General features: G+C 40.3%; 1 protein-coding gene across 1 annotated transcript in view; it reads right to left on the reverse strand.

Annotated features, from left to right (window-relative positions):
* Window positions 1–14,846, reverse strand: part of VWF (von Willebrand factor) — a 131,688-nt gene extending 116,842 nt beyond the window's left edge. The window contains exons 1-6 of the mRNA XM_034063101.1: window positions 14,817–14,846; window positions 13,282–13,336; window positions 12,532–12,690; window positions 10,792–10,894; window positions 10,498–10,706; window positions 1,816–1,940 (exon numbers count right to left, since the gene is read on the reverse strand). Coding sequence (XP_033918992.1) covers window positions 1,816–1,940; window positions 10,498–10,706; window positions 10,792–10,894; window positions 12,532–12,690; window positions 13,282–13,336; window positions 14,817–14,846 — 681 coding nt within the window. The remainder of the gene's footprint in view (window positions 1–1,815; window positions 1,941–10,497; window positions 10,707–10,791; window positions 10,895–12,531; window positions 12,691–13,281; window positions 13,337–14,816) is intronic.
* Between the last annotated feature and the right edge of the window lie 8,294 nt (window positions 14,847–23,140).

Here is a 23,140-nt window from a genome sequence, read left to right on the forward strand (position 1 = left end):
GGTCACCCCCTTGGCACCTCACACCACTACTCAAGTGAGTTGTTCAATCAGTGCTGTCCCTGACAGGAACACCCCGACACACCACCTCAGCTCAGACAAGAAACATAGGCTGCAGATTTCCAACCTGGAATCACTGCTCTGTTTCCTCAGTCAAGTGTGCAGGATGTAAGACTGAAGATATGGAGCATGCTTCACTGCATTTCAGAACACGTCTAATATATATATCCCCATCCAAAAGTGTAGTGGAAATACAGAGTCAGAACTTTGCAAGCTTGTCCTAGTCAGGTTTTTCCAGGTAACTAGGAAACCAGCACACAAAGTAGCTGTAGAGCAGATATGTTCCAGAAAGTGCCACTACTCCTGAGAAATTATTTGAGCTTGGTTCAACAAGTATCAGTCTACAGGTCCTGTATAGCAAGAAACCGACAACTAAAGTTTGGCCTCAGTTACTCTGGCATAAATCTAAACCTGACACCCACGATATTATTCTGATTTATAGAATACATGAGATCAGATGCAAGCCCTTAATGGATGTAGGCTCAGTTTACCATAACAGTCATAACCTGCAATACCACATGCAGTCAGTGCATGTTCAAAGCTACTTTCCCCCCTACAAGTAGCCTTCCTCTCTGAAAGTGACTATCTGTGTGTGTTCACCCTGTGCCTAAGGAAAACAAGGAACATGTTTATACTTATAAAAGAGGAGAAGAAAAAGGTTGATACAGCAAAAAGGGTCACAGAGATGGCTGAGACAAGCAGTTCTGTGTTTCTTCAGCAAATCAGAGCTACCATTATATGCATAGCTGAAGGAACCTCCTCCTTCTGGCAAGGGAAAAAGCACAGAGCCTTTGCAACATCTACAGAGACAAAAAATAGCCTGGCTGAAGCACCTCACCACTCTGGTGACTCCCAAGTATATGAACTGCAACACATTCACAAATACCATTGTGGTGGTGGTGCTCACAGAGGTTTCAGAACTGTTGCTTCCCAATTGCAGAATCAGAAAGGGAATTGACTACTTCATTCTACAGCCACAACTTAAACACACCTTTCCCAAATAGTACCAAAGTTTCTTTGGCAGCAACTCACCCTTCAGGCTCAAATGAGCTGTTGGTTTCTTTGCTTATCCATTTGATGCTTGTGTGCTGGGAGGGAGGGGTATATAGGTACTACAGTTTTAGAAAGAAGAGTGACAGGCAGGGTGCAGTAGGGTAGAAAAATTGCATTCACTAACTTAGTGAGTAAACTGTTCCTTTCTCAATGCTGCATGTAAGAAAGACATCAATCATAACATGCAGTCTCCAAGGTCACTTCTCTACAGCATCCGGCAGCCCAGTACAGAAATCCTTCTGCTGTTCTGAGACAGAGTATGCAGGGAGCTCAGGAACTGCAGGCACACAGCTGAATCCTGCATTCAGCCCCACACTGGCTCATGAAAACACTGCAAACACACACAGACATCACAGGGCATGCTGCGGATGTGTTACTTCAACCTTCGCCCTGCACCTGATCCTGATGCACCACAGCAGCAACCTACATACAGCCACCACCAGCCCCACAGTTAACTAGTTGGATGAGGAGCCATGCACCTTTTCCAGTGCAGTGCCCAGCGTAGCTATCTCAGACCACACTGCACCTCAGAGACCCAAAACACATATCTCCTGCACCTCGCATCCTAATCACTTGCTGTGGGAGGACCACGGTAGGTGCAGACACGGATTACAAGGAAGCATTTGTGTTCTTCTGTTACAGGGCAGGCAAGCTGCCCTCAGGCATGGGAGGACCAAAACCAGAATGGTATCTTGTGGCACCAACCTTCTCTGCAATCTCAGATGAAATGTTGCAGGTGTTGCTTGGAGTCTGCACTCTCTTGCACTGCTTGTTTTCACTGTGCAAAGCCCAGGAGTTAGCAAAGTCATAACTGTTTGCCACAAGGGTTCCTGTGAATGAAGGACAGGAGAAGCACACAAATTTTTTAGGAGTAGTCATAGTTGGCTACTACCACTGTGATAGTCTGCTGAATCATCAAATCAACTAGGTTGGAAAAGACCTTTAAGATCATCAAGTCCAACCATTACCTCAGGACTGCAAGGCCACCACTAAACTACAAAATCTGTTTCTAGGAATAAAATCTGTCATATCAAATTAATTTCTATTCCAGAACAGATTGACTGTAGAAAACCCCTTTTCAGTGATCTGGACTGACTCCTGCAGAGACCTCAAGGCCAGACTAAAGCCTGCAGAAAGCAGCTCCCAGCACTTCTCACACCTGCAGGAACATGGTAGGAGTCATTTGCTGGTCAGCTATAATCTGCAGAGCACTAAGCATATGTACACATTTTTGTACTATTAAAAAGTTGCCAGTAAGATACAAGACATCTTAGAGAGGCAAACAAAATGAAACTACTCTCCCTAACCAAAGAAAGTATTAGCATTCCTGACTCCAGGTAGCCTTGATTTTCTCTTGTCTGAAACTAAACCTTGTGTGCAAAGGAACTTACATTCACCATAATTGTGGACCACGATCTTACTGTGTAAGTTGTCCTGAAACAGCTCCTCTGCCCTATTACAAGCAGCTCCTCACCCAGGTTTGGCAGGATTTGCACCCATTTTGCATAAAACCAAAACCAAAGGAAGTAATCTGTATGGCTGGCACTTTGTGGGAGATGCAAACCAGGTTCTCTACTTCTCTTTCTCCATCATTTGGAGAAGAGGGATCCTCCCAGAAAGGGAATGTTCCCTCCTACCCCTTTTGCCTCTTATGGCATGGCTGATCCAAAGACTACCTCTGCTTCCTTCTGTGAGCTCCTGCTGCAAAACAGTTAATGACTCTCAGTTCTGCAACACTGCTTTTTAAAACCCTGCTGTGTTGCATGCGAGAGTATCAGTTGCCGTTCTTAAAACAATACCCAAGACCTTAGGCAGAGAGTATGTTGACACGTGATCCTGACTGTATCTGTAAAACATAACAAATGTTTCCCAAATGTATCTACATAATATTTTTATATTTCATATTTTATAATATATAATTTTATATCAAATAAAATTGTCATTGAGCTACCTGCTCTACGTTAAGTACAAACACACAGAATATACTGAACTCTAAAAATGTTCCTAAAGGGTAGTTTACACTAGGAATGCTAAGGCAAATGTAATAAAGCCAGTAGCCTGTAGTAGACTTTTTGTACACTAGAAATTGGGGGTTTATAAATGTAGCATACATTAGGCCAGCAAGAGATATCAAAGAAAGAAGTCACCAAGGAAAGTATCACAGGGAAAAGCAGTAAAAGGCATGAAATTTTCATCTATACCCCCAAAATTGAGCACAGGGAAAGAAAAACAAGAAGACAACTCTTTAGCTTACTATAGATTGTAGAGATTAGTGTAACAATGAAATCTAGTCTGATGAGAAGCAAGATGTCAGATTAAATGCATTCCCTTTCATTTGCACTAATTCAGCCATACACCAACAGCTATATGTAATGGGAGATGGGCTCCACTCTGAAGTACTGTTCCTCTGGCCTCAGTGCACATCCATGCTGAGCTTCCCATTGGTAGGTACCCCAAGATCCTCATTCACCCACAAGTTAAGATTTGAAGGTTGGGACAACTGTTGGCCCTGAAATGCTGGTCACCTGGGTTTTAATTTATCTTTTAAATAAATAAATAAATAAATAACAATTCAAATCTTTTGTGGGGCTACTGGGGTTCATTTTTTTGGAGCCTGCTTTTCAAACCCTCTTGTTGCCACCACCCATCTGTATATTAGCAGCCATTTCCAAAGGTACAAGTGATTTGCCAACAACTTGCCAGAGCAGTTCTTCCTCCTTGCAAAGTCCTGGGGCCCTTAAATCAAGCTACAGGTTGTTTTGAACAGGCAATACTTGATCGATTTGAGTTTGCTCAATAGCTTGAGGTCTTGCCTCAGGCAAGTCTCTTCAACAGAGGACAGTAAAAAGCTACAATAGTAATGACCTAAAAGATGTCAGCCACATCAGCCAACAGTGGTTTTTCCTGTGACTTGTCTAATGTAGCCTTAAGTGACCCATGGCAACTCATAAAGGGCTAGAGAGGCACTATGACTTTAAAACGAGATTGCTGCAAGGCAAGCAAGCAAACAAACAAACAAACAACACACACTACACTGACATGTTTTGGACATAACTTCACACCCATTTTCTCCCAACTTCTTTCTTTCCTGATCAGAGCAGCTGCTTCCACTTATCTGATTTTCACACAGATGATGTTCACTCCTGACAGAAAAATTAGTGTTCACTGTGACATCTGGGTCCCAAAATCACCAGTTCCTTTTGAAAACTGAAACTGTTGTGCTGCTTGTTTACTTTGAGACTGATGGTCAGGCAAGGGGAACCATTAGCAATAACCACCTTGCACTCAAGGTATGTGAGTGGGAGGCAGGAACCCTGACCTCCTTCCCTGGACCTCCTCCAGATTTTCCATATGGCCATAGGCCCATCAGGTTAACTCTTTCCAGGGTTTGTTAGCTCATCTGTAAAATACATGCAAGAATTTGTGCAGGGATTTACAATACTGTCAGCAGAGGTGCATAAACTTTCACACCTTGGTTATTTACCAAGCAATAGGGTGTTTTGTTTGTTAGGGGGTTGTTGGGCTTTTTATTTGTTTCCTTTTTGATTTGGCTTAGGGTTTGTTGTTTGAGTTTGGGGTTTTTTTTAATTTTTTGGGGCTTTTGTTGAGGGGTGAAGGGTGTTTCTGGCTTTTTCTTTGGATTTTTTGGTTTGGATTTTGTTTTGGTTCTGTTTGTTGGTTGTTTTGTCTTGAAGTTAGTTTTTTTCTACACAGATTTACGTGGTTTTGTACAGGGTTCCAGGCAAGCAAAACTACTGGCAAAGTTGACCAAATATTGAACCATAGTTTGGCCCAAATGAATGATACAAAAAGTTGAAGTCATTGGCTATGAAATGTTGAAGTCATGGGCTATCTAATATTTCCTGTCCTCTCTGGTTCAATGAATATAAAATTAGTACTATTAAACACAAGAGAGGGAAAAAAACACCTCAAATTACAGCCCAGTGATGAAGGCACACTCCTCAAAACAGAAATGTCTAACTTGGTAAATAACAGCTAAATTCTCCGTGTCCCTTTGCTTTCAAATTAAAATGCAAAAAAGAAAATAAGATCATTTACTTAGGCCAAACATAAATTTGCCTAAAATCAAAGTAATGATATCCTTTAAAATGCCAAACCATTCAGACTGATGAAAAGCTAAATTTTTTAGGAGGAAAAAAAGATAAATATCTGCACTAACATACCTGTGACTTTATAACATGCTTTAAGAGCTTCTGATAACAGGTACCACACACGGAAGTTGCACATTCATTCACATGCAATTATACTACTTTTGGAATTAAAACATTAGCTGAAACATCTGATTTTTTTCCTTGTCACTCTCCAGTGTCATCATATATTCTCTGTTTCAGCAGCTTAAATGGCTGGAATATGTTGCTGACAGCTGGAGCAGGCTCAGAATATCAAGCCTTTATCCAAAATTAGCCATGGGCATTGTTTTATCATTAACGTCTTTGTAATTTGGAGACAGATTCCCAGAAATACGCTTCCTGCCAGTGCCAAGAAAAACATAATGGGACTGATGCTGGATTAATTTGGGTTGGGTTTTTTTTCCCCATAATGCTAAGAGTGTTTAACATGTACAAATAACCAAATGATGGATTAATATCCCTGTGTTGGACTTGAATGAGCTCTTTTGTACAAATAAACTTCAGTGGTGAGGCACTGGAACAGGTTGCCCAAAGAAGTGGTGAATGCTCCATCCCTGGCAGTGTTCAAGGCCGGGCTGGACAGAGCCTTGGGTGATATGGCCTTGTAGAAGGTGTCCCTGCCTATGGCAGGGGATTGGAACTAAATGATGTTAAGTAGTCTTTTCCAATCCAAACCAGTCTATGATTTTATGATGACCTAGACATCCAAGCACCTGTCACAGTGATATCACTCTTAGCTCCCTGATAAGAGTACTAGGCAAAAACTGAGGCTACGGGCACACAGTAAGCTCTAGGAGCTTGCACTGCAGTGTCTCTCACTGGGGAGAAATTACCTTACACATTCTACAGGGTAAGAACATTCCCTTGGATCACTAACGTGATGCAAGGCTATGGGGTTTTGGGTCCTTACACGTGTGTGCATGCCCTGAGGAGATACCAGGATCAAGTTGCCCGATTTTCTCTATAGTATTAGGGGAGTCATGACTTCTGGCCTGTCCTTTGGATCCCCAATTGTAAAATGCTCATAAAGATGACCGTGAGACATTCAAATGCCTTAAGGCTTCCAAACAGATATCTGAGCATCTAGAAAGGACTCAATTTCATGTTTTTCATAAGAAAAGACTGGCAATCAGTTACAAGTGTATTATGATGCCAGAAAGCAAAGCCTGTTCAATTACCAAGTCTTGGAAGCATCCAGAGCATGGCTATATAGGACCAGAGCCTAGCTGGCAAGAAAAGGAGAAATTAACTCCTTCATGGGGTTCTAGGGGAAAACCAAACAAGCAAACCCTGGAAAGCTTCTGAGAACTCTATGTTTTAGTAACACTGAAAGTGTGGGAACAAACTGTCAAGGGGAAGCTGGCATGTATTTACAGCTATATCCAATAAACAAGCAGCTACATACAAAATACTCAATCTTGTTTGTAAGTCATGAGAACATGAGCACTTCTTTGCAGGATGAGCTAATTTAGTAACAAACTATGTCAATGACAGTGACTCAGCACCCCATCCTCTGAACGACAATGTGTTTCTGCAACACTGAAACCTACTGGGAACTTTTGTTTTAGGTTCAAGAACTACTACCTAAGGCCACTACGTTCAAAGCTTGGTTCTACCCATGTTCATTTGTAAGGGTATCATAGTTTGAGTCACATCACTTAAGCCTCCATTAACTGAGCATCAAAAATGTATCCAGAAGCAATGTGTTATCCTCTCACCAGACTATCAGTTTTGCGTCTGCACACCAAAACACAGTGAGGAATCATAGGAGTGCCATGACAGTAACATGTGATTGGATAAATAATAGTGATTATAAATATACCATAAGAAAACAAAATTATTTCTCACTGTTCATTGTTTAAACACCCTTTCCTTCACATCTCCTTTATTTACTCACTGTAGTTGCTAATGTCCAGTAAGAGAGCAGTTGCTTTGCTTCGTATTTCTCCGCCATCCAGAAACAATCCAAATATCACAGAATCACAGACTGGTTTGGGTTGGAAAGGACCTTAAAGATCATCCAGTGCCAATCTCTGTCATGGGCAGGGACACCTTCCACTAGACCAGGTTGCTCCAAGCACCAGCCAACCTCGCCTTGAACACTGCCAGGGATGGGGCAGCCACAGCTTCTCTGGGCAACCTGTGCCAGTGCCTCACCACCCTCATAGTGAAGAATTTCTTCTTAATGTCTAATGGAAATGATCTTAAAGTCCCATGTCCTGTCATTACATGCCCTTGTGAAAAGTCCTTCTCCAGATTTCCTGTAGGCCCCATCTGAGGGCACTGAAGGGTCTCCTTAGTGTCTCACCTAATTAATGAAGTTCTGTATCATAAGCCACTTTCTTAGCAACAAAGCAAACTAACCCCTGTGGTAGGTCATTTTTTTCCTTTTTTTTCCATATAAAATATAGAAAAATTATGGATTTATTTCTTTTCAGCATAAGCATTACCATTTTGTTGAAAACTGTGACAAAAACGTATCATGGCAGTGTTCAAGGCCAGGTGGGATGGAGCCTTGGGTGACACTGTCTAGGGTGAGGTGTCCCTGGCCATGGCAGGGGGTTGGAACTAGATGATCTTAAGGTCCTTTCCAACCCAAACCATTCTATGATTCTATGATTCATGAAATACAGAGTTTATGGACTAGATTCTATCCATGACAACTCACTTCTGCACAAATCTGGGATCTGGTCCTCTGGTGCCACAGAGAAGCCCTAGAAATAGGTTATCAAATTACATGAGTTTCTTTCTATGCAGGCAGATACAAGATGATACACAAGTCCTGCATTAGCTTTTAAAATGTGTGAGCTAGTGTCTGAGAGAGACAGAAGATGACATTTCAGCTGCTGATCTCTTTCCATTACAGCATTTTTTATAGGCTTTCCTACCAGGCCAGGCCTATTAGCAACTAGACAGTCTACCATGTCAGTCTAAATCAAAGCAGTTTAAGGACTAGTACATCTTGAGGAGCCTTTAAAAAAAGAAAAATGGAGGAAGGCTTAACATTTCTAAGCTCTCTCACAAGCTCACTGACTATAGCACAATACCTGATAACCTCTAGCATCATCTCTCTTCCTTTGCTTCTGACATTCAGATCTGCAAACCAGGGGTTTCCAGATGAGAGCTCATAATCTTGGCAACATTAGATCATTGTCTTTTCCCTTTGTCCACTATGCTTCCATTGCACATTATTCTGAACCTGAAAGACCTTATTGTATTTATTATCAGTACAAATCCAGCCCAGAAATGTATCTAACAGATTAGAACTCAGGGCCCAATCTGACAAACCAAAATATGGCCAGATTTTAACAGAAAGCAATGGACACATCAACAGGAGAGTTCAGCCTGCCAGCACCCGCAAAGTAACACTTCAGTGCCCTGAGATCGCTAAGTTATGACACAAAGTTCACATCCTGGGTTGGGTTGACCTTCATGAGATCTAATCAGGCTAAATGGAGAGCAAATAGAAACTGCAGTGGAAAGGAAAAGGTAAACTGCTTCATAGGCTAGCAATTGTCTGCCAAGATCTTTTGTTGAAAGAATATTACCTCTCCCGGCTGCTCCCAGTTGCCCCTCATCTGAAAGTTAGCTTCAACAGTTTCAAAGGAACTGGATTAATCAAAAGCTGGTTTTACTTGGAGCAAGTTGAGAAATGTTCATATGAACCACCCCACCAGTGCTGCCAAGGGGACAATGTGTGGGCACAGTGACTTTCCTCACTGATACAACAAATTAAACCATAGCTAATCCTAATTCCTTCAAAAATAGTTTAAACAAAAGGTCTATTGTATCAGAGAGGAAAAGAAGGCAGAATTGCCGAGATATGGCTATTCTTCAGACTAAAAGCACCAAATTGTATGTCCATATAGATTACAGAAGTAAGGGCCTTCCTCAATAAGGAGGAAGAGCTACACATGTTCTCTGTCACCTTCTGTATTATTTTTCAGCTCTTCCAAGCAATGACCCTGTCATGTACTTTCTTACACTCACAAATCTGTGGCTGTGAAAGCACTGTTTTTCTTAAGAGGGAGGATACAGTCTCTGGCATGTTAAACAAATACAGCATGAATCACATTTAAGCAGGAAAGAACCTTTTACATTTGAAGAGTCCAAGGCAATACAGTCTCCTTCCCTTTTCCTGCTTTTTGCAATAGCCTCACTCCTATTTCTGGTCTCATTGAAAAGATATAAACTTCAGATCTCAACACATTCCGACATCAAGGTACCCAAGCCCTCAATTCTGTGAGCTGAGTTTGTTTCTTATTATTTACACTGCTGAAGGACTGATCAATCATTTTAACATACTATGAAATCAGAGTTTTTTTTCTGTACATTGAGGCTATGCTCGTGTTTCCCAACTGTCAGTAAAACACATCTTGCTTCTCTGAAGCAATCTTCTCCAAGCTGCTTTGTCTCCATTTCTATTTTGTGTGTCATTTGTTTTTAATACATACTCTACACTATCAATTTAACATACTAATGTTTAATTAACTTTACTTTTAACCTTTCCTTTTCAAGTGCAAAAATTAGAAAACACTCTCAAACATCATGTACTAAGATCAGTCCTTCAAAGCCATATTCAGGGTTTTTTCACAACTCTTAGTCTTCACCCACACTGGCAGACTTCACATAAAGGTGTATAGAGCAGCAAAAGCAGTCCTGTCTCTCGCTCTTAATAGGAATTGGTGTGATATAGGGTACACCTCCAGTCCAACAGCCCACATAGACAGGGAAATGTCACTAAAAGGTAACCACTTCATAGAAGAGAATCCCATGCCAAATACAAGTACAAACCTGCCAGTAGCAACCTCCAGAATTTAATATATTGTTATTGCAACACTATTCGTACTCCCAGTTGTCTAACTCATGAAAAATTAGAAGTGGAATCAATGAGTATTCCTTACATCTTTTTTGCTGGGTCTTCTCCTAGTCCGCCTCTCCAAACACTGTATTATACATTTTTTAGCCTGTAGCTTTATCTTTGTGTTCCTACATTCAAGATTTCTGAAAGTGTTAAATTCAGACGTATGGGTTTTGCTCAGGAATGGGATACGACAGCAAATTCCTTTGAGAAGAAAGGAAGATGAAAGATCTTAGACAGCTTTTCAGTACATCAAGATGAGGTACCTGACATGTAGAAACATTTTGCTGGATCAACAAAGTCATTGTTGAATCACCCATCAGGAAGAGTGTGCAGAGCGTATATTAAAATACAGTCAGTTAATCGCAGTCTTACCTTCCTGAGTTCTGAAGTCATCTTCAGGAAATATATTAAAGTTGCCACACAACCCACAGGTCTTATTATAGTGCTTTTCTTGAAAGATTATCTGAATATTCCCACTGATATCAATCTTCACCATGAAGCCATGCTCATCACTGGATATTTTGTAATAACCTGCCTCCTTCTCTATAAATATGCCATTGGAAGCAAAAGGTATGGAAACCCTGTGAAGAAAAATAGGAATTTCTCAGAATATGACACACTGAAAACATTGTCGAGTTCTCCTGGAATAGTTGTTCCCACTGGTACCTTTTGTCTTCTTGCGTCACAACTCCATCTAAAGAGAAGTGAAGATTGAAATATTCTCCAAGATATACAGAGAAACCAATTTTCTTCCCATCCTGGTAGTCACCTGAAGAGATGAGACATAAGTAAATATTGTTAGCTCTAGGATTTGGCAGGACAACTTGTAAGTGACACGTTGCAGAGTTAGGACTATATCATCTAAGATTTTCAAGAGCCATCCATGCATTTCATACCATAGTTGCTTAATGTCAAACGGACAGATAGCCCCAGGACTGGGGCTGGCATCAGCCACTGGCAAGCATGTGACTTGGCACTGGCTATGGACTCACACTCTCACTGTCTAGCCTCAGCCTTTCATGCACACTGGAGGAGTTTCCACATGAGAAGAGCCCAACAATCTGCTGTGCTCTTTCTCTTCCTTGTTTCCTCCCAAAACCAATGCATAGCTCAGTGGTAAGAGAAGGAGACTGAATCCATTGAATTTATGGAAGAACTAAGCCTGGATATCTTCATTCTTGATAAGCTCTCTAATCATCTCAACTAGCCTTTAAGAGGTGGATGTCAAGGGGGGGGGGGGGGGAGGCAGGGAACTCGCTCTGCTTTTTTCAAAAGCAGCAGTACAGAGGGATGAAGACAACTTAGGCTCTGAGGAAGAAGAGAGGCAGGAGAGTTCAGACACAATCCTTTCTCTGCTTTTGCCCATTGTCTGTTTTTGGTTTTACAGCAGTTCCTTCTGCAATGGCACCCTTCTGGACATCCTGCTGAGGTAGCTATCTCTGTCCAGACCTGGACACTTTACTCAGCAACACAGATTGCACTTCACGCCTGTTACCTAGAATCGAAACAAACCCATACACATACACTAAGATAGGAATCATAAATAGGTTATGCCACGCTTATGTGCTCAATATAAACACTAAGTGTCTGCTCATATTTTGTTGGTTTGGGTTGTTGGTTTTTTAAGATTTATTTGATCACATGAAATACTGTAATCAATTCATATGCTGGTGGGTTCTACATACAAAAAATTTTTACCAAGTGGTTCAAGTTGAAGAATAAAATTACTTAATTCTGTGTATGGTTGCTTTTCAGAGTGATGGGATCAGTTTACTTCAATTTACTTGCAGTCAGCAAAGAGTCATTTTAAACTATGACTAATACAGAACTGCTGTTAGAATATCTACCAAGAGTTGGTGAGAGTAATACACAATTTTGGTTTTCATATCTCTTGCCCATCCCCAGGAGTAATGCTGCAGAGACTCATACTAATTCAAAGGCTTTTTGTCCTGTAGGATGGGATTCTTTCTCACTGGGGGGATTTAGCACACAGATGCAATTAATTCTACGGGGTTGTATAGTTCTTATTGTCGTACTCAGCATTAACAGCCACATTCCTCTAAAAAAATCAAAATTAAACAAGGTCTAACTTTCCCTCTTTAGAAAAGCCAGTAAGAAAATCTCCATTCCTTGGCAGCTTAATTATGTGGGAGCAGTATTACCAAGGGGTAACTGAAGCCAAAGTGACAAATTTTCCTTACTTTTCATACCTAAGAAAATTAAAACACCACATGAAACAAACCACACAGAACAAACCACAAAAAAGATCCTTTTATGCAGTGGTCCATCCTATCTGACAAAGGGCAGCTATTTGTCTTTTCTTCTCAGTGATGGAACCGGGCACAAATACAATGCCATATCACACATTTTACATTTGTTACTTCTTAGTATCTTGCTCAGACTCACCTAAGAGTGTGAAGGAGCGCTTGTGACAGTCCCCAGCAAGGAGGTAACTGCAGTCCCCAGCAAAATTGTAGAAAGAACCATCAAAAGTTTTGATATGATCATTCCCAAATAGGCTGCAACGGGAACCTGATGTCTCCTGAAGCAAAGAACTTGATGATCCTGGATATCAAAACACAACACAACTTGCAATGTAAAACAATCATTTTGTCGTTCAGGAATTTATCTGCTGGAATTCATCGTCACTGATCATTGCATGTTCTGAACCTCCAGCTCTAGCTTCTAGGACAGTATGACAGTGCACAGAATCAAGCACAGATTTTATTATTATCATATGCATTAGTGAAATGGCTTTTCTGCTTTACTACTACCTGCCCAAACCTTGCATGGGTAATTCGTGCTGATTCTTTTAGGAACACCATGCATTCGTTCATCTGTACCTGCCTGCAATCCCATTAAAATGAATAGGATAACCTATTTATTTTAGCATGAATAGGGCAGCATGAACAAGTCACATGGGTTGTTCAGCCAAGCATCACTGACTTCAGAGAGTCTGTGATTCAATACAGAGCTTGTTGCAAGGTAAAGGGCCAAAAGCAGTAACCTTATTGATGTCTTCACTGTGATGAGAATATTGCCTGAACCAGGATGGCAGGATTAGATGGGTGAGGAGGGGAGGCAGGGAGGATCTACAGAAGAAAGTGAAAGCATATTACAGTTCCTAGACATCAGAAAATAAACATGCTTTCCCACCTGATATTACAGTAGCCTGTAGTAGGTTTGTCAGCACCACTGCCAAGAGGAGCATCTGTCAAAAATCAAAAAGAGAAAGATTAGAATATATTGTTTGGCTCACAACAACTCATAATTTTCTTTATAAAGTTAATTCTGAGGCTCTACATTTCATAAACCAATAATCCATAGACTTTCACAGTAATTCAGTTACCCGCCCATGCTTCTTTAGGTAATCTAGGAGATTAATTATTCTTTGTTCCCATTTTCACCCCTCAGCAATGTGGGCTACCTCCACAGGAAATGCAACCCAACATACGCTTATATGCCAATTTACCCGAGTTAATACATTGCACACACAAAGCCTTTCAATACACAGCATTATTTATCAGACAACCAGACATGAAGAAGCACACCAAACTGGATCAGCCAACTTGGCTCCAGTAGAAGTCACCTCTGCTGCACAAGATTTGAATTCTGTCCAAAATTCCACAGGAGGAAAAAATAGATAGGGTTTGCACCAGCCAACAGATCCGGCTGGCAGACCATTATAACTACACGTTTATGATCCACTGATTTCAGGGTGATGGTGTGGTTGAGATAAGTGGCAAGTAGTAAAGGGAGGAAATTGTGCAGAAATCACAGACTCAGGGTGAAAATTTCCATTCACCAAAATCAGTTTTAGTATTGCCTCCTACTTTGTAAATCAAAATATCAGCCTTTGCTCCCCATATGTCTATAAACTACCTCCTGTACTGCCAGGCCTTTAAAAGTAATAATGGGATATGAGTGTTATACAGATGGATGGTGAACTACAGATGCATTCTTTATTACACTAACAGTTAATGGATGAAAATTGTAGGGAGCTCCATCTAAGTTAATTTCAATGGTCAGATAAGCAATTAGAGAAGCTTAACTACATCATACTTAATATACTACAGTCAGGAGAGCAGACACACCTTTCTCTAAAAGAACCCTCTGATTAACAATCAGAATACATTTTGCAAAGACAAATTCTGATTTCAATTTACATTTCTTACTGATGTCAATTATGTAGGTCCAATACACAGCCACGTAAATAAACACCAGGTTTGCCACATTTACCAAAGGCAGGAAAAGAAAGAACCATTATAAAACTCAGTCTAATATAGTGCTGCATAGGCCAGTCTGACATAAGGCTGTTACTGCTGCATGATAGCTAAGTGGCAACTGCATGGAAATGTGACTACAAAGTAATGGTAAAGAAAACAATAGGCATTATTCTCAGATTACACACTTGCTAGTGTAATTTTAGTGCATGCACTGTGTTATTGTGACAGAACCAGATATTGCTTTTCCTTGTTAACCTTTCAGTTTTACAAAGCAGGCAAAGAAAAAAGAAGGTATAAAACTCTTCAGTCCCCTTCCACCTCCCAGTCTGTTCTAAGCTGCAGACTTGAAGTTTCCAGCAGTGATAAAGCAGGTGCCACCAACAAATCAGAACACCATCAAGTATGATCTGCCAGTATATAACCCTCTACAAATTTTATCACTGGTTTAATGATAAGTGAATGTACCTTCTTCTGTGCGAGATTCCTCTTGCACATGAACAAGAAACTCCTCCAGTTGCCACCAATAGCCTACTACACCATCGTTTCCACGTTCCTTCAGAAGACAGGACTGGAATGGCTTTGGTCTGAAATTCCTTGTTTTTGTACAAGCAGGAACTGTTGCTCATTTAAAAGGAAAGATAAAAACCAAACGTCACATCCGTTTGAGTCTCAAGACAATAGATTAAATTGCTATCGTGTAAATCAGTAGCCTTAATTGCCAGAAAGTTACAATGAGGGGAAATAGTTTTAAAACCTTACATGACAGATAATTCTTTGAAATATATTTTGCATGTGTATGTGTGACAGGTCTCACTGGCTGAGCCAACAGGCGGCACATTTATTTGAAAGACTATTGTTAAAGAGGAATAGAAGGATGCTCCATACATTAAAGACCACAGAACCCTACTGTTTTTTTCCTGCAAACAACTGTTTTAAAGATGAAAGAAGGAAAAAAAAAAAAATCAGAGTTGGTAACAGCCTGGTTTTGTTCTCCACATACAAACACGTTTGAATTTTGTCCATTCTATTAGATCAACACATTGGATCCTTAAATTCGCAAATGTTTATAAAGGTACCCCCTGGTAACAAATTAATCATACAAATACTTCTTTACAGAGGTGGGCACAAGCTTTATGGACACATGTACAGCATTGAGCAAAAAATGCAGAGCAGATGACATTACTTTCAATGTCCCATGCTTCATATTTTCCATAGATACCAGGAACAACACAGGGGTTAGAAGGCAACACGTTTCCCTGTAAATCATATTTTGCCACTAGTTCACAGAATCAGGTCCTTACTTGAAACCAAGAAAAACAATGCACAACAATATAAATGTGCCTTCCAAGAGTCCCCAGCAGGTGTGCCTGTCTACTGCACAAGGAATTCTGAGAATGCAGAGAGTATGAGCCCTGCACACAGTTCTTTGAAAACAAAAAATGAAAAATAAATATAAAAATTGTCATATCTTTTCTTCCTGCAGGCAATTTCCCTTATGGTTTGTAAAGATGACTAAGTTGAAACTTGCAGAATGGCGATAGATAAAACAATTTAGGTGATGAGTCTACTTAGGTTGAGGAGTTACAAAAAATACAAATAATAAATAGTTAGCCATACTTACTTTGTCTTGTGTGAACTCTTCATGACACCTGCATGTTAAAATGCTATAGACCTGCACTACAGCTACCAAGTGGCAAAAAGAAAGTAACACAGACCAAGTTGTTTCTTTCCATGTGAAAAGTCAGAGAACAAGATTCTTAAAAGAACACCTTCAGTCCTGGTCTTCTTGGCCAGATCCTCCTGCCTTTTCTCCAGCAGCAGTGAGGTTTTCCCCTCTCACATTCAAGTTAATGCAAGGCCCATGCCTGACAGCAGCTTGGAAAAACCTAGGAAACATACAATAAAATGCTCCACACATGCAGAAACTTGGTGTCCAGTGCAGTCATGGCCTTCGGTGTGCTGCACAGACATCCCTCCAGCATGGAACAATCCTAGCAATCCCTGCTGCTGCAATAAAGTACCAGTAAAGGACAATACCCAGTTCTGGGTTTGTGTGAAGACAGAGCAATAGTGCCGACCAGGAATCATTCTCCTTGGGTCCATCTGCCAAATCTAAGCAAGTCTTTCATATCTCCGAGAGCCTGGGCATTAGCAATCACAGGGAGGTGTTCTCAAAACCTGTAATTATGGGAATCCCAGTATTATTCACAATATAGGGAATAAGAGCTCCTATCACCTTGGGTTTTTGTCTCCTCAGTTTTAATCCTGAGACACAAATAAGTCCCTTCATTTGGTAACTTTCTCTTGCAAATCTAAATCTAACAGGTAGCTTTGATTCACAGTCTTTTGTACGTACCAAGGATAAATTGTTCCTTAAAATGTTCCTTAAAAATAAAAAGATTGCTGGTTTTATTCCATGGCAATTTCCTTACTGTTATTATAATAAGGGGCCAGTTCTTCAACAATACAGGATTGTTTAGTCTGTAACAGTGATGGATGGCCGAGATCTTCCTTTATTAGCTTTTGTGCTGCTGCCTTCACACCATGACAAGCTTTATCTGGAGCCCCAAGGAGGGAGAGATCAAACTGCACAAAAGTTTGAGCCCATCAAAAGGTGCTTCGGAGAAGAGCAGGTTTCAGGCAGGCTGGTTACTGAACTTGGACTGAGCCTCTGAAGTCCATGGGTGCTTGTCTGCATGATCAGAGCCTTGGTCTACACCGGGGGACATTCTGTGACTTGCACTGCCAATGTTTAATAGATGGTTCAGATAAGCCAGACATCATAACACCTCTTAAGTGTCTTGGGGACCTTGGGGAACATAACAAAAAAAAATTAACTGAGATAGGAAGTTTGTTTTTTGGGTGTCTTTTTTCCTCTCCTGGCTCTGTTTTTCCCCCAGAAAAGGGAAATGGCAATTAAAGTGCACATTCATTGACCGATATTGTACATTGTTCCAATACAAAGCACAGTGATTGGGTAGATCTGTTTTACAAATAATACACCTGAGACACAGGGAAATAAATAAAGGACTATGTACTGTTGCTAGAAAGCCCCCTATAGCCAGTTCCTGGAACAGAATAGAAAGGATTTCTGAGAAAAATTATCCATAATACTGCTTTTCATTGCTTTGTTCAAATACTAGCTAACATGCAACAAGTCCAATGCTTCCTAACAGTTATATGATAATATGCACTAAAGCGTTAGACAGCATGCCACGTTTGTCATCAAGCTGGTTACACAAGTACTTATACAAAGCATCCACATTATGAAACAGCATCGCTGACTGTAGGAACAGTGATGAAGCATACAGGGCCTGAACAGCAAAAAACAGCCAAAATATGTTGATAAACTGGAAAACTAAAGCCTGTCAATACTGAGTTTTGATTCTGTGCTTAGGAACTAGCAAATTAGATTAACCTATGGCAGCAACACAGTATGTCACTTTAAGACTATTTAAAAGATGAAAGCATCCGCTGTAAAGAAATTCACCTTATGGAAAATACACCCATGAAATTCAGTAACAACATTTTCTTTAAAATTGTTTTTTTAAGGGGGAAACAAGCCAGTCTAGGATATCAACACATGGATCTTTATAGAGCTAACTAATCTGAAGATTTCAGCCTGGCCCTGCTGTAAGCATGTTGAGTAGAAGCACTCTATGCTGAACAAAGTTTCTTTCCATAAGTATCACTTAATTTCTGCAGGTAAAGGCATTGATTGATTTTCTGAAGTCTAAAAACTGTTCTTACACTTGAGTAAACTCATCCTAAGTAAACTGAAATCCCAAATGCCACATCCTCAGATGCCACACAGAAAACAAATGAACGATGGTGTTACTGTGAAATGTAGGAAATGTTGGAACAGAAGACATACCTCATAAATCAGCAGAAAGTTCTTAAGCAGAGACTTATGGGGAAGGAAGCCACACAGCTTCATGGCTTGGAAGTGAAAAAGTGAGCTTTCAAAAGTGAGCTTTTATCACTTTCAAAAAGTGAGATTTCAAAAAAGGGAAATTACAGGAAATTAGTAATAAAAAGAAAAATATCAGTGTGCAATCATAAATACAAACTAGACTTTAATTTTTAATATATTCTGTGTTTTCAGCCAATCTATCTCAAAAACAGTGACACTCTTAAGGATAGAAAATTAAAAGATAAAATGATGATTAGAGGTAGACAGCAACTTCTCTGCAAGGGAAGAAGATTTCTAATCTTAGAAAATCAAAGAAGGAAAGCATGAGGGGCATCTACCATATCGCAAACAGCACAGAGATGGTAAATAAGAAATAAGTATTTATCATTTCTCCCAGTATAAAGCTGGGAGCAGTCAATGAAATTCTCAGCCTTTAAAACACATAACTGGAAGGCCTCAGCACAGGTCACTCTGTCAAAAAGGAGTCAGACCAATTAATGAAAGGCTGGTCCATTATAGTGATAAATCAAATCACAGGCATCAAATGATGAATCAGATAAGAGCTTGTGGTCTTTACTGTTGAGTGAAATCTCAGCCTTTAACACTACACCTCATTTCTTACAACTGTTTCCCTAAGCAACAGCTGATAGCCCCCAGAATCCTACTTTTTGGGTAAAACAAAACCAAACCAAACTCCAAAACACCCTGCTTTCTTTACCCCAGTCCACAAGAAAGAAGACCTGTGTTTTTCAGAACTGAGATTCATATACACTTTTCCATTAGTGACCCAAGAGTGAAACTCTGCATAAACAACGAATAAGCTAAAATAAGAAACATTGCAAATAGCTCTGAAAATAAGAGCATACCTTGGCAGTTCCTGAAAGCCCAGCGCAGCAGGCCAGAAATAACACAGGGCACAGGCTCAACAAAGTTACTTCTGCATTCTCTCCTACCTTTCCCATCCCCAAGAGAATAAAAAAGTAAAAAGCCAAAATAGATAGATAGATAGACAGACAGACAGACCCCACAAACATGAGAATATCAGCTGGAAAAGCTCATATAACACATTATTTGAATCCCTCATTTTTTAATACTGATGTATTTTTGTACTCCTTCAAGGAAAAAGCTGAGCAAAATAGATGAACAATACGGTAGTACTGATATAGAGTATTGACATTCCCCATGCAGAAAAGCTTTGAATGAGATCCATACTGTATAGTTATTCATTTTTTAGGACATAAGTACAGGTAGGGAAAATAAGCCACTTAGAGATATTAGATATTAGAGATGCCATGGCCAAAATAGCAAACTGGATGTGTACTAGCAGTGCAGTATAGTGCCAGAAGTAAGGGATACTCATCAGGGCTGCCCCATGTCCCTGAGGATGGCATTAGAAGTGGTTGCTTGCCCCTGGAGCTTCATGCCACCCCTCTGCCGCTTCCCTGCTGTGCCAAGGGACTCCTCAGCAAGGCAAGATGAACAGCTAGGTTGCATCACAAGAAAGCCAGGACTGTGATCTGTCCCTGTGGCAGCTGCCCTGACAGGACTATGTTTGTTGCACACAGCAGTATAAAATAAATTTCATCAAGAAGCAGCAAGTCCATTTCTTTGAAATACACAGAAAGCCTATCTGGAAAACAAAACGGTGCCATTGGCTCTAGTCCCATATGATTTGCTGAGGCTTCAATGCATTTTGTGCATCATCAGTGCTCAGTTCCTTCTCCTGGCACAGCTAATGATAGATGGTCTAAAGAGACACTCTTCAGAGAGGACCATAGGCACCAACCACCACATTCTGCAATGTCTGCATGCCCTCAGCCTCTGGACATCCTTTCACATGCTGCAAAGGCAAAAGACAAACACATTTGTTTGTTTACCACTTGCACAAGGCAAAACAAACACTTGGACACTCCCCCCTAACTATGCAACCCATCAGAGAAGGGCATTTTTTAAGATAATTCTTTTTATTACAAGTTGAACTCCTGCCCCGGTGGCAAGTTTATGGGATTTCCAATTTCACAGCTTTCCCTGGGGTTATCTTTTGAGTCATCTGAGCCAAAAGGACCTCAGGCTACAACAAATGATGCAAGGCTCTTCAGTGCTACCCTTCAGCACTTCAGCATAGCTGCAGAACCACTGCACTACAAACCTGCCACAATCCAATACAATCCAAGATGCCCCCTGTAAGACCAGTGATATGCAGCACAGCATCAAAGGAAAATATCCCCCTTCCTGTACAATGATCCTATAATATCTCTAGGGAGTAAGCATACTAAAGCTGAAGGATATGATTCTATGAAATCTTCAGCTGGTGTCAACTGGTACTGCTCTGCTGAAGTCAGCAGCACTGTTCTAGTCTGTGCTAGCTGAAGAGCAAAAAACCTCACGAATATGCATTACAAAGAGTTACCAGAAACTGAATGAAAGATCAGGGGAGAGATTATTTTTCTTCTAATAGTCTATGGACTATTTATCCCTTATATAAGTTCGGAAGCACCTCAGTGATATACACCTGACGCTACATTCTTAGACACTAATACGCATCTCAGCGTTCCCAGGAAGGGGATGCTGCAACAGCAGAACAGCACAGCCTGGAAGGGGATTGATTGTTTTCTATCTCCTCCTGTAAGAGTTCGGAAGCAGTTGTTCACTGCTCTTTGCTTGTTAATGTCTTAAATCTCCACCTCGGGTTGAAATTCCCTGCATTCTGGGAGTCAGCCAAGTCCAATTCAACAATTTCCCCCTTGGGATTGTGGTTTTCATATTCCTTCTATTATTTTTTTTAATTAGTCAAAACTCTAGCCTTATTACTTTGCATTATGCATTTACAGGCATAAGATTTTCTAAGTGGTGTACTCAGTGCATACATGCTATATTCACTTTACCAAGCCCTCAATTTCTCCGTGTGATGCTTCCCATTCATTTAGCCTGTTCTGCACACAGCAAACATTTCCACATCCTCATCACACCTTAACATCAGCACTGACATCGGACACCAGACAGTCAAACACCACAGTATCACCATTAGGCTGCCGAAGAAAAAAATCCTAATAAGATACATACAGTGCGAGGTATTTTTTCCATTAAGATAATAAGAGAAAATGAGAGTCTGAATTGTGCATGACATCATGCCAGTTTTCAAAACACATGCTTTAAAAGCAGTTAATCCCTTCCTCTGGGATTAAATTTGTCTAAATGCCTGGCTGCTAAAATGCCTTTAAATGAAACCATGAAAAACATGACTAGCTAACACTTTTGGGCTATGGGACTGTAAAACATTTGCAGTAACAACTCACCCAGTAACACCATGTATGCAGTAGAGCAATTCATTATTAAATTAGCCAAAGTTACCCTCAGATAAACACCAAGATCTCCAAATTTCATTTATATGGAAAATTTCCTCAGTCAGTCTTCTAACTGGAATATCTGGGGGGTTGTCATCTTTTAAGATTTACAAGTTTAAAGTAAATAAATAAGTAAAACTGCCCTTGATTGATGATCCTGGACCAAACACAGGAGGAGGCCAACACAACAGAAATGTAGCTTTGATGTCATAGCCTCACCACTGTGCTCTCTATTCAGGCAGGAAGGAGGGAGAATCAAAGTCTATTACTAACTCCAAAAGCAACAGAGCCTTGGGTGACATGATCTAGTGGAGGCATCCCTGCCCATGGCAAGGGGGTTGGAACTAGATGGTCTTAAGGTCCTTTCCAGCGCTGACTATTCTACGATTAAGCACCATGAATGCAAGCATGTACAAATATACACCAATATATGCACACACTCACATATAAACATCAATTGCATCTGTTCTGAAAGGAAAACACTAATATATCAAGACAGGAGCAGAAATAAATAGGAGCAGCCAAAAGACAGAAAACATCCTTTTAGAGTGGCAAACAAGTAAAAAGAGTAAGAAAAAATAAAAAAAAAATAAAAAAAGAGGAAAACCATTTTTCTTATGTGTTCTTAGAACTAACGAACTAACTCCTTGGTTTGCTAGTTCTTACAATTCTCTTGATTTTGAATCACATCTTGTACGTGTCCATGCTTTTGCTTCTGGCAGTATAAATCCCTGTCTTTCAGCAGTTATGACAATAGCAACAGGAGTCATACTTTGCCAGGTGAGATTTAAATAGTGTAAGTGTGTTTTTTGTGGCTTTACAGAAGGGGGCAAACATAGGTAATGTGCTGGCTTTACAGCTTGAGAAGCAATTTCATCCCTCTTGCCTTCTGTAATAAGACAGAAACAGTATCTCCTGTATTTGCACCACAAGTGTGTAAGCAAAGATAAATTACTATCTTCTTCTCCACTCACAGGGAGAAGGTTTACTAATTATGAAGTTCACTAATGACAGACTTCCCAAAATGCTTGTGCAAGAGCAGAGGTTTCCATCCAGGGCTGCAGCTGTTGAACATCTTTTCACTGCACAGTGGAGACAGCATCCAGAGCCAGCTGGAGCTCCTGTGTTCAAGGCTGACCACTGAAGGATTGTCCTAGATTAACTATTTTTTGAAATAGAATACCACCAGGGTTCATTTAACATTTCAACCCAATACTACTGTTAATAAACTGTCCCAACAATTAATGCCACAACATGTTAAAAATGCATGCTGTAACTCAGGTTTCAAAGTACAGGCTATTAGAAACACCAATCAGCAAGAGGGAGCTTAACCATTAAAATATTTTTCCCTACTGATTTCAACTTTGCTGGAACTCCAACTTCCACATCCCTACAGGGTTTCAATTCAATATTCAATTATATTTATAACATTATGGAGATACTTTTTAGCAGGCAAATTTTAAAATTTCCATTATGTTCCTGATAAAATGAAGGCACAGATTTCCTTCCTCTGTAAATTGCATTTCTAGCAG

The sequence above is a fragment of the Melopsittacus undulatus genome, chromosome 5 (genome assembly GCF_012275295.1).
Source record: "Melopsittacus undulatus isolate bMelUnd1 chromosome 5, bMelUnd1.mat.Z, whole genome shotgun sequence".
Classification (NCBI taxonomy): domain Eukaryota; kingdom Metazoa; phylum Chordata; class Aves; order Psittaciformes; family Psittaculidae; genus Melopsittacus; species Melopsittacus undulatus.